General features: G+C 37.3%; 1 protein-coding gene across 1 annotated transcript; it reads left to right on the forward strand.

Moving 5' to 3' along the window:
- Window positions 1-699: 699 nt before the first annotated feature.
- GTPBP8 (GTP binding protein 8 (putative)) lies at window positions 700-12,782 on the forward strand. Its single transcript, XM_058555790.1, has 6 exons — window positions 700-1,035; window positions 2,655-2,753; window positions 4,431-4,561; window positions 5,566-5,665; window positions 7,802-7,920; window positions 9,528-12,782. Exons 1-6 carry the CDS (start codon window positions 700-702, stop codon window positions 9,616-9,618), a joined length of 876 nt encoding a protein of 291 aa, XP_058411773.1. The 3' UTR covers window positions 9,619-12,782.
- The last annotated feature ends 374 nt before the right edge of the window (window positions 12,783-13,156 follow it).

Consider the following 13,156-nt stretch of genomic DNA (forward strand, 5'->3'; position numbering starts at 1 on the left):
CTTTCAGTTACTCATTTCATCATATGATACCTGTATCTCCCATTCCAGGGCTGATCAGTTTGAATTGCTTTGAGAAGAAACTTTTGAAACAAGATGTCAGTATGTAACCTCCATGAAACAACTCTGTAACACCTGTGCAAAACTGTTTTTGCTTTCATTCTGTAAGAAATCTCTAAAATTTAATGACATTTCCTGCAGGTATAGAGGAGGCTGAAATATGGGCAGTCCCTCCCCTGAAACCCAGGTGCTATTTCACCCGCATTTCTCATCAGCCCTTTTCTTTTTTGCAAAAGTGTTTTTCCTAGTGATGTGTACATCAACGTCAATGATCCGTGAGATAACCAGAAACTGTGAAGTGTGAACTGGTCTGAAATCCACCAGAGCGTCACACGTCTTCTCCTTCGCTTGAGACTCAAGGACCAAGCAGCCAAACATGTCTTTTCACCTCTGAAAACCGTTAAACAGCCTCCCCACACCAACATACAGTCAAAGTCACAGTCGTCGAGGCCAGAGAGTGAAAGGCACCCAGCGGAGGGAGCAACGCCTGTCCCCGGCTCAGTGAACCCGAAGAGCTGACGCGGAAACTAACGAGGTCAAAGCAGACTACAATTCCCAGCAGGCGTAGCGGGAGCGGGGTCACGCACACGCAGACCAGACCCTAGGAATGAGGTCGCGCTGGGGGGCTTCTGGGAGAGGAAAATGGCCGCACCCGGGCTGTGGCCAGGTATGGGCAGGCTCCTTGAGATGCCGGCGGCGCTGAGGCGCATGAGCCGACCTTACAGCACGTTCCAGGCCTTCGCGGAGGTTCTGCGGCTGCCAAAGCAGCAGCTGACGAAGCTCGTGTTCCCGCTACAGGACCTCGAGCGGCAGCTCGTCCCGGACTCGAAGTCCGAGCTTCACCTGAAGATCTTCGACCCGAACCTGGAGGAGATCGCGAGGGCGGAGAGCATCTTCACGGCCACCCCCCGGAACCGCATCGAGTACCTCAGCTCCGCCGAGCGGCTGGACCACGCCCCGGACCTCCCCCGCCCGGAGGTGAGAGCAGCTGCTGCCGGCTGGTCGTGAAGGCTTGGCGGGGGTTGTGCCATCACCTGTTTCTTGTCAGCGAACAAGAGATGTTTACCAGCTTTGCGTGGATGCATATAATTATTTTAACTAAATAAGCATATGTAGCTTTAATGATTTTGGTAATGGATATAGAAGACTTTAAAAGGTTTTAAAACCCAAACTAAGCATTCAAAAAATTAACTGTCCTTTTTATCTTTTTCCTATATCATTGAAGTAGGCAGAACATGCCAAGACAAATTAGAAAAAGCGAAGAACATGAAAAGTATAATAGTTTCACAACTGAAGTAATCCTCATCAATATGTAATTTTCACCCAATCTAAATTTCCTATCATGTGCAAAAATGTATAGAGAGATGGCAATAATGTAGAAGATTTTTAAAAACAACTTGAGTGAAATTCGCTGGGTGTGCATTTTACGCATGTCCTGCAGTTTAAAATACTTTGTTCTCAGTCTGCTAAAAGAAGTCTCAGATTTTCTTACATATTTGCAGTAACTGCACCACTGCACTGAAACTTTTCTTCTAATATATTTAGAACTGCTCTAATAATTTAAAAGTACATGAATCATTTAATAATTTTCAGATAGCATCGCTTTTCAATTGCAGCTTCTAAATAACTGGACTTTTTGTGTAATTTGTTTTTTAAAATTCGATTTTATTATCTCTCTATTATCATTAGATTTAATCTGGCAGGGCATTTGAAACTTATTCAGGGCTCAGATCAATTCATTTTAAGGACTGACCCAAGTGTTGCTATAAATAGTATCCCTGACCCCTGCCCACTAAATATCACCCAATCATATTGATAACCAAAAACTGCCCTTAAAAATTTCCAAAACACTCCCCAAGGGGCGCTACTGCCCTCATTTAGAACCACTGATTGGTATTGTACCCCCTTCAATATTATGTTAAAAAGCAGAGCCATGTATGTTCATGGTTAGTATCAGGAATATTTTGTTGCTTTTTACATAAGAGGACTAAAGGAGAAAAGCTTAATTGGAATGAGAGAGATCAAGCGAAAGGAATAACCTCTTAATTTACGACGGTATTACAGTGTGCTCTGAGAGTTTGTGGTTCCAAACCCGTGGTTATACTTCAGAGCTAGTTTTGTTTAAATGCATCTAGTTTTTAACTTCAAAAAGCTTTATAAATATGGAATGCTTGCAGATATTCTTGAGTAGCATAGTGTAATTAAAAGCAGAGATTTTGGATGTAGATGTCCTGAGTTCAGATTCCAACTCCTTCACTTTCTAGCTGTATAATTTTGAGCCAGTTATTTAATCTCTCTCTGCCTCTAGTTTTATCATCTGTAAGATGGGGATAATAATATTACCCACCTCACAGGGGTGTTGTAAAAAGCAAATAAAATATATGTTAAGTGCTTAGAACACTACCTGGCACATTGGAATCATTCAGTAGATGGTAGCTGTATGTTAGAATTTGAGGTTTGACTAAACGTAAGCCACTTTTTATGGTTAAGCAAGACTGAATAGGTTGACAGATTTTTGCAGCTAATACGACATACAACGTGTAATTTAAAAAAATATATAAACCAGTACTCAATTATCTTCTTTTTTCTTGTATAAGGTGTGTTTTATAGGCAGAAGCAATGTTGGAAAATCTTCTCTAATAAAGGCTTTATTTTCACTGGCCCCAGAGGTTGAAGTCAGAGTCTCCAAAAAACCGGTATGTTGAAATTTATATGTCTGAACTATCTCTGAATTGACTAAAATGAATAATAAATGTTGGGAGGTACCAGAAATCATAATTGCTAAGTTCCTAGAAAGTAATTCTTTCAAACAAGTAGTAAAGTAAGACTTTTCGTTAATGCCTGTGTATTTCTCTGAAGAAAAGGAAGGGTCTGAATTTATTTTAGTAAGGTCTAGCCAGTATCTTGAGGAAATCTTCTTTGGTCCAAATCTTTGCCAAAGAGTTGTTCTGTTGTCATTCTATATTTGCTTCTATGAGAATGATCATCTAGTTCTACGTTGATTTTAGAGGAAACAGCCTTCAAGTGTTTTTTTTCCTCCTATAATCTTATACTTTGCTAACTCAATATATACACACCAATCAGGCAGTCCCCGGTTTACCCAGGGCCAAATTATGTGCTTATTATCTCAGCCAGTCTGCTGTAGTAGCTTTCTGTCATTTTCTGATTTTCTCTACTTCCTTCTCAATGACGCACTCTACCAATATCTAAGGTACCCTCTCCTCAAAAGTCACCCCCGGTTCCCCTCACCTTATCTATCCATGACAAAACGTTCCCACACACCCAGTGCTCACTGCCGCCCTTTCCTTGCCTTGGAATACCTTCCATGAGGTTTCACTAGTCTTCTCTTGCTCCCCACTTCTTCATATAGTTGATTCCCGTGGCTTGATCACAACGAATGATTGTTATCATTCGTTAACGTTGCTATCCCTACTCCTGCCCTGCCTCACCAGATGACCCAGCTAAAGGCTCACCTCCAGGTAGGGTGGTTCCCTTCCTACTGTGAGAGGACAGTGGGAGAAATGGATTCTTGACATTCCTAATCTGTAATTCTAAAATCATTTTCCTACAGATAGAGGCATAAGCTGACTGGGAACCTAAGCACCATTTATAAATCGTTCCTCTGAAAATATTTGTTCTAAGTTCCAAACAATTGACTTTTAAAATTGTTTATCTTAATCTTTCCTTTTCTGATTAATAAATGTCTGTGGACACAAAACCATGAATAAACCACTTTTTATCATCTTTGTGTCAATTTTAGTTACACAGATATAGTGTTGTGTTTTAAAAAAAGTGTTTTAATAAAAGCACTAAAACCCATCTAATGAAACATGCAAACGTCTTGATTTTAGGGGAGCAATAGTCTAGGCGTAATAAACTATCAGGCTTTACATCTAGGTTTTATGAAAACCTGTAGGACTGATGGTAAGCATTTAATTTAACCTATTTGTGCCATAATTCATTTTTCTTTAAAGTGGAGATATATTATTCATCAGAGAATATTGACAAATGCAGTCACACCATTTAGAACAGGGTTAACTTTTTCACTGAGAGAGGACTAACAAAATAGGAAAGACTCGAAAATGTTTTGCCTGCATATTTCTAATATGGAATCTAAAGTTTTTCTTAAGTCATTTAGATTCTCTTAGGAAAAAAATGAATTGGATGGAAGTAGTAGTATACATCTAAGCTTATCTCCAGCCACTTGCCTTCTGTCTTCTTTTCCTGTATCATCATCAGCATAGCTAGGATTATATACAGAATACTTAGGCTTTTAACAAATATTTGTTGATTGAGTAGAAAATATTTTGAGTCATGAAATATATAAAGGACATATTTTAAGAAAGCTTTTATTTTTCCATTTACTTTATCAGGGGCACACAAAGAAAATGAATTTTTTCAAAGTTGGAAAATATCTTACATTGGTGGACATGCCAGGTTATGGCTATAGAGCACCTGAAGATTTTGTTGACATGGTAGAGACCTATCTCAAAGAACGAAGGAAGTAAGGAAAAAATTTTCTTATAATAATTATACATTTAACCCAAAAGCATGTTTTCCTTAATTGAGCATTCTACACATGATGAACACTTCAATTTTATCAAATGACTTCTTTTAGAAAGTCCATTTTATTCTCATAATATTCTCCAGTACAATATTTAGGACAAAGGTATGTACTGCTTGCTTAGTTTTTTCCTGTAGGTTAGCTTAATCTTAAATTCCAGTGTTTTCCTAAATTGAGACTATAAATAGTACTTGAGCAGAATTTATTAATTTTTTATACCAAACTCTTAGCTGGCTGATTTTGAAAATGAAAATTCTTGGTTAATGTGGTATTTACCGGATTAAATGAACTTCAATAAATTCTGATCCTTCTTAAAATACTTCTGACATCACATCCTCTGTAAGTCTTACCTTTTTATTGTCTCCATAGGTAGTCAAGTAGCAGTTCTATGTTTCAAGCCTTGCGTGATATGTAGAAAAATTAATGTTCAACTTTTGAAGTGTAAAAAAGTATTTACAAGTATCTTGCTTGTTGTAGCTTTACATAGAAACTAAGATGAAATATTTACACAAGAAAATACAAAATATAATGTGTCTGGTTTCTGTTGTCTGTTAGTTTTAAAGTAATATTTGAAAATTTAGACATTTTTATGATAACTTATAGTTAATTGGGTTCATGTCTCTTTTTCTCACTAGAGTTCAAGCTCTTAGAGGAAGGGGCTCACTCATCTTTGTATCCAGTCCCAGGCAGAGTGTCTTATGTTCAATACATGCTATTGAAATAATATTTAGTCAGTTTAGTTATTGAAAGTAAACAGCATCGAGACCTATTGGACTGTAGGAGGGGCTTTTGGTAAATTGAGAATTCCTTTTGCCTAAAGAAATTTTTAAATTTTGGGTTGAGAATTATTCAAAGGGAAATTTCTTAGTATAGTGAGGGTCAGAGGGAGAAATGAATGAGTGTATTTTATATTGCCATTAATCTTCATTTTTGCATTCTTTTAGTTTGATGAGAACATTTTTGTTAGTGGATAGTGTTGTCGGAATTCAAAAAACAGACAATATTGCCATAGAAATGTGTGAAGAATTTGCGTTACCTTATGTGGTAAGTATTTCCTTTGAATCATGCTTGCAGTTAGAAATACCAGTTGTGTGTGTGTCTTTTTAATGAGTGAGCAGGTCTTGCCTCCTTAAGAGATAAAGGAGTACCTTTTGAATAATCTTTTTGGTTATCAGCCATTAATATTAAAATAAGTTCTTTGGTACTTTTATTCTCTTTTCCTTCTCTCAGCTTTAAGTTTTCGAAATTCTAGTCAAAGTTTTTTTAAGCTGTTCATTTAGTGTTCCTAAGTGCTTTTATGTTTTTTGTTTATGGTAATATAAATATTTATCTAAAACGTGTTAGTAGCTCTTTAACAGCAGCTTGGCAGATAGTACTTATCAGAATGTAAATAAAACTGCAACTGAAAAATTTGCTAAACTAATTTGGAATTTAAGAACCATTATAGGAAGATAGCAGGCAGGCTCCGGCACACACAAGTAGGATTTTTACATTCTTAAAGAAAACAAAATTTCTTCCAAGAATATCTTACCAGTGTTCTTTCTGTTGTTTGCCCTAGAATAGAATACAGATTAGTAGGTTGGTACCCACCTTTATTTTGCTTTGTGAGTTTTCCAGATAAAATAGCACTCTTAAAGTTCCTTTCAAAGGAAAAGTGAAGAACCCATTGATTATGATTTGGTTTCAAAAAAATGCCAGAAAACCACTAAAATGTAACAGTGGAGTTTAATGCAAATCAACATGTTAGTGGTCAGCAACGTTTTTGTATTCCTGGGGTTATGGAATGCACGGGGCTTGCAAAAGCCCGGTGAAGCAGTGGAGATAACTTACAGTCACGAGGAGCCAAAGGATTGATAAACATAGTCTGCATGGTAAAGAATGCCCGAACATTGCCAAACTGGTTTTATTAAGTGATAGTATTCCTGATTTAGCATCATAGGTACCAGCTTGTGAAATCATGTATTGTCCTCAGTTTTAACTTGAAGGAAATATGACTTTCTTCTTTGGAAAAGAGATTATGATAGAGGAATTATACCTCCTTTTAAATATAGGCATATCTGCCTTTAGGAGGAAAGACTCCCATTTGGAGGGATTCACAGGTCATTAGAAACCATGCTCTTGCTGCCATTAACATTTTTCATAACTGGCAAGCATAAATGATTAGTCAGGAAATTTAATGTTATAGAAATTCCCCAGGAAAACCTGATAGATCAAGGTTAGTTTTTAATTGATTTTCTTATCATCCATGCCTTGACCTTCTTCTAGTAGGAAATTGTCTTTGAATGAGTAAATTATTCAAAGTAATTATTTACTAGTAAGACTAGTAAATTCTAGGCTTACTTGGAATATAACCATATATAACTTGGGATCCTTATAACCACAGTGGATACAGCCGACAAATAGCCTGATTTCTGATTTTTCCTTTACATTATTGCATACAAGGCGCAACTATTTTGTAGGTCAAAAATGATTATAAGTTGGCAATTTTATATGGATCAACGTAATAATACTCACTTATATATCTTAGACCATATAGTGGTATAGATGGTATATATAAGGTGATGTAGATCACCTTAGTGATCATATAAAACATTTGGCTTATGGAAATTGCAGATGTGGCTCCAGGGTCCTTTTCACTGGTCTTGAATCCATGATAGGGCCATGTGTAGTTAAAGCACCGTTAAGCAGCAAACAGTCTATGCTTTATACATTGCATACCTTAACTCACTTAATCTTCACAGTAACTCCTTTAGGGGGTATTGCTTTTAATTTATAGATGAAACAAGTACAAAGATTAAGAAACTTGCATGGGTCACCTAGTTGTTATTGAAAATTTGTAGCTAAAATGTGTAAAACCATATATTAAGAAATACTTTATTTCTGAGCCAGCCCTGATGGCCTAGTGGTTCAAGTTTGGTGTGCTCTGCTTTGGCAGCCCAGGTTCAGTTCCTGGTCATGGAACCACACCGCTCGTCTGTCAGTAGCCATGCTGTGATGTCGGCTCACATAGAAGAACCAAAAGAACTTAACAACTATACACAACCATGTACTGGGACTTTGGGGGCGGGGTTGGGGGAGGAAGAAAAAAGGAGGAAGATTGGCAACAGATGTTAGGGCAAATCTTCTGCAAAAAAAAAAAAGTACTTTATTTGTAATGCTTAAATATTTGTTTTCTTACAGATGGTATTAACAAAAATTGACAAATCTTCCAAGGGACATCTTTTAAAACAAGTGCTTCAGATCCAGAAATTTGTTGACACTAACACACAAGGATGTTTTCCTCAGTTGTTTCCTGTGAGGTAAGAGTTGCATTGTTTTTGTAACTTTATGTAGTAACAACCTTTAATATTAAATCAGTGTTTCTTAAATTGAGGTACTACTTAAAATTAGAAGAGTTTGGAAGATGCACTTAGCCATGATTTATTAGGTGATAAGCTCTTTGACATTGGTCTTGGTGATGAGGTTTTGGATCTGACTCCAAAAGCAAAAATAAATAAATGGGACTACATCGAACTAAAAACCTTCTGCACAGCAAAGGAAATCATGAACAAAATGAAAAGGCAACCAACTGAATAGGAGAAAAATGTTTGCAAATCATGTATCTGATAAGGGGTTAATATCTGAAATATATATATAAAGAACTCAATAGCACAAAAACAAGGCAGGTAAAAAATGGGTAGAGGATCCTGAATAGACATTTTTTCAAAGAAGATACATAGGTGGCTAACAGGAACGAGAAAAGATGCTCAACATCACTAATCATCAGGGAAATGCAAATGAAAACCACAGTGAGATATCTCATGCCTCTTAAAATGGTTATTATCAAAAAGATAAGAAATAACAAGTGTTGGCAAGAATGTGGAGAAAAAGGAACCCTTGTGCACTGTTGGTGGGAATGTAAATTGGTACAGCCACTATGGCAAACAGTATGGAGGTTCCTCAAAAAATTAAAAATAGAACTACCATATGATCCAGCAGTTCCACTTCTGGGTATTTATTGAAGAAAACAAAAACTAATTCAAAAAGATATATATACCCCCATGTTCACTACAGCATTATTTTCAGTAGCCAAGATATGGAAACAACCTAAGTATCCATCGATGGATGAATGGATAAAGAAGACGTGGTATATATACACAATGAAATACTATGCAGCCATAAAAAAGAATGAAATCTTGAAAAAGAATGAAATCTTGCCAGTTGCAACAACATGGATGGACCATGAGGGCATTATGCTAAGTGAAATAAGTCAGACAGAGAAAGACAAACACTGTATGATCTCACTTATATGTGGAATTTAAAAAACAAGAAAAACAAGCTCATAGATACAGAGAAGACATGAGTGTGGGGTGGGAGAAAGGGGTGAAGGGGGTCAAAACGTACAAACTTCCAGTTATTTTATAAAATAAGTCATAGGGATGTAATGTACAACATGGTACTATAGTTAATACTATATTGTATATTTGAAAGTTGCTAAGAGAGTAGATTTTAAAAGTCCTCATCACAAGAAAATAACTATTTATGGTGACGGATGTTAATTAGACATTGTGGTGATCATTTCACAATATATACAAATATCGAATCATTATGTTGTATACCTGAAACTAATGTCATATGTCAATTATACCTTAATTTTAAAAAAATGAACTTCTGGTCTGGGAAATAAAAAGCAAAAGAGTAGATATGGTGAAATTAGAGTCATGAAGGAAACAGATCAGATAATGCGGATCATCAGATTTAGAATACCACAGGAGGCTGGGGCGGAGAGGAAAGGTAGGACAGATTAAGATGTTGTTTCATACATGGAGCTCATAGAGTTTGTAAACAGTTTTTTAAATTAGATGAATTCAGATGTGTTACTACCTCTGAAGTGAGGAAGAAAATGATTTTTCTTTTCTTTTCACAGTGCTGTGACGTATTCTGGAATCCATCTGTTGAGATGCTTTATAGCAAATATAACAGGAAATCTTAAGACTGATGGCATCCAGTTTAGCTGAAGATTCAAAATTCTTTGTGCCAGTTGGAGTTAAACACCCAAGTTTCAACATTGTTTTAAATGTTGTGTATCTGTAACTTGCCGAAGGATCACTTCAGCTTTCTTTTTTTTGTTTGTTTGTTTTTGGTGAGGAAGATCAGCCCTGAGCTAACATCCATGCCAATCCTCTTTTTGCTGAAGAAGACTGGCCCTGGGCTAACATCTGTGCCCATTTTCCTCCACTTTATATGGGACGCTGCCACAGCACGGCCTGACAAGTGGTGTGTCGGTGCGCGCCCAGGATCCGAACCTGGGCTGCCAGCAGAGGAAGGCGCGCACTTAACTGCTACGCCACGGGGCCAGCCCCAGGATCACTTCAGCTTTAAAACTTGCATCTTCCTGAAGCAAGAATGAATTTATGCCTGGGGGACAAAAGGTTTATAAATGATTGGATTATGCCATTCATTAGAACATATGCTAGCAGTTTTTCCTGTTTTAACAAACTGACAAGAGCATATAGAAGTCCATAAAAGGAAAACCTGTTTACTGCTGTGTAGAGAAGGTTTGCCATGTTATTTATTGGGCTCTTGTTTTTTAAAGAAAACATCTATTATGTATATTTTTTTAAATATTAAAATGGACTAGGTAACAAGGGGCTACTTTTCTGTTAAGCACTGATAAGTAGGTTGAATATAAATGCTCTTATGTATGCCTATAATTTATCTTTTTTCTGAGTCCTTATTTAAATATAAAAATTATTCTTGATAAAATTTCCGTCAGTCCATGCTGGAAACACCAGTCAGTTCAGGCTGGGATCAGTCACCTTCAGGTGACCACAGGATGCAGAATCAGAAGACCAGAATTCAAGTTCCAGTTCTAATATTTATTCTATGTTGGATCTTGGGCAAGTTACTTGACTTCTGTGAGTTTCATTTGTAACTAACCTCACAAGCTGTGAAGATTACAATATTATGTGTGACAGGGACATCTGCATATTCTGCATATTTGTAAAGCAAAACCAACCCAGGGATACAGCAAAATTCACAGGTAGATTTATCACAGAAAACATCCTGTCATGGAGGAAGTAACATTTTGCCTACTGAAAGATAAAAAACAAAAACTAGTTTTAAGTGAGAAAACTGATTTGCAAAGGGCAAGAGAAGAAAGTTGTTAGGACAGTTTAGAATTGGCACGTTGAGATTCAGAATGGAAAGATAAAGCCTTACTTTGAACTAAAGTTAATGGAAAAGATTTATGACCTGTTCATATAAGTGGCTTAGCTTTTCAAAGTAAGGCTGAGTATTAAAAGGTTATAGCGATAGTGCTGGATAAAAAATTAAGGCTGTAAAACAATTTTGTGGTTTTTTTAGAAAATTCAATTCTGAATATATTTTCAGTTGTTTTATAGTTGATAGTGCTGGTCATTTCTAACCAGCAGGGTTAAGCTAAAAAACTTTTTATACAGGCATTCACAAAGTAAAATATATGGTGACAATAGAATTATCTTAAGAAGTCATCCTTCTGCCTGCCAGTATTGCTTTACTGCTTCTCTTAGTCTTGGTTCTCCTAAAAGCAGAGCCCAAGGCAAAAGCTTGCACACAGTTTGTTTGGGAAGTGATCCCAGGGAACAGGAGTGATGGAGAAATGGAACAGAAGGGAGGGAAGCCAATCAAGGCTGCATTGAGTTGGACACCAATTTTGAGGGACCTTCTGAGGAGCTTTATAAAATGTACCTCTGAACTGTCTTTGAATAGGGGAGAGGGCAGTCCCACACCTCTCCCAAGTTGTACATGCCCAAGGGCTAGGCAATTCCTGCAGCTCATCAGAAGCCAGGAGGCAGGAAGTGAGGTCCCTGGAGCAGGAGGTAAGGCGCAATTGTCCAGTCCTACTTGAAACTGGGGCCACTGTAGTTGCTGAAGAAAGAAGGCTAAGAGGATTTGAAGTGACACATGGGAGGTCTCACCACTCTTAGAGATGATCTGAGTGTTCTAATGCCACCAGAAGTGATAAAATTGGTATTCACTATGATGATAGTAACAGTTTCTAATCTAAGTTGTGGTTTTGTATATTTTAGATTTCACTTTTAAAAACTTAAAACAGGGCCACCCAGTGGTTAAAGTTTGGCGTGCTCCACTTTGGCGGCCCCACGTTCAGTTCCCGGGCGTGGAACCACAGCACCTGTCTCTCAGTAGCCATATTGTGGTGGCAGTTCACACAGAAGAACCAGAAGGACTGACTTACTACTAGAATATACAACTATGTACTGGCGCTTTGGGGAGGACAAAAAAGAGAGGGAGAGGAAAATTAGCAACAGATGTTTGCTCAGGGTGAATCTTCCCCAGCACAAAAAAAAAAAAAAAACTTTAAATATTTGAATTTAAATTGGGAAAATTAACTGATATAGAATACTACATTCCTTATAAATTATCATTTTGTGGACACGTGAAACTTTTTACTATTTTTCCCAGAATTGTAAAGGGCAGGAGATGGGAGAAGGAGATGAAAAAACTTACTCCAAAGGAACATTAATGAAGTAGAAAAAAAATGCTAGGCTTATAGTCCAATCCAGGCTTTATAGTTTTACCTCCTTGGACAACTCACCGAGCCACTCTGGTTTTTCCAATGAGGGATAACCTCCAAAGTCTCTTTCAACTGTAAAAGTTTATGATTCTTGAACAATAATGCCACTTCAGATGAAGGAACCTACGCCCAGGGAAACTGACCAGCTCAGGGGAGTCATGTGCAAAGAAAAGTAGAGGCAAGACTGGACCTTAAATCTTAGAATCTTAGCAGCTGATGGCCATTTCTAGACTTGTCATGAATGAGATCTCCTTGATATTGTCCATATTTTAAGGCACTAAGTAGCTACTACCACTTGGTAGGAAGCCAGGAGGAATATAAATGAAAAGTGACTAGAGATTAAGAACTCAATTAAAACAGGATATTTAGCAGGGCTTCAGGAATGAAGGAAGCTAAACCAGTGTTTATATAACTGCATTTCAGGCTATCTCCATCAAAATCACCTGGGCTCCTCGTTAAAATGAAGACTTCTGGCCCCATCTCCTGGCCAAATCTCTTCGGAAGGGACTGGGAATCTGCATTTTTAAACAACACACCAGGTGATTCTCAAAACAGCCTAAAGTGTGAGAACTACTAGAACAGATAAGTGGGAAAATGTGCAGAGAGCAGACAGGGAAAGAACAAGGCCAGATAAACAACAGAAAGGAAATAAAATGGTAGGATGGCCAAGGAAAAGAAGGATGCAGTCTATACTAGGGTACTGTTTTATTTTTCTATAAATCTGTATATAACATAACACTTAAGGCTACAACCTACTTAAACAGAAGCTTATTAACCTAATTCTAGTAAGCTAGAACATTTGAAAGATACTTCAAACTTCACATCATTATTTGAAGATTTACCCTCAGAGCAACTGTATGAGCAACATACAAATATCAGATGATAGCATCAGCATGCAAGTATAAATTTATGTTTAGCATCATTCCTGGGTCTGTTTTGTCTCTCCTAGCTTTATTTTTCCATTTAACTTTCTCACCTAC

This window comes from Diceros bicornis, chromosome 15, assembly GCF_020826845.1.
Source record: "Diceros bicornis minor isolate mBicDic1 chromosome 15, mDicBic1.mat.cur, whole genome shotgun sequence".
In the NCBI taxonomy this organism is placed as follows: Eukaryota; Metazoa; Chordata; class Mammalia; order Perissodactyla; family Rhinocerotidae; genus Diceros; species Diceros bicornis.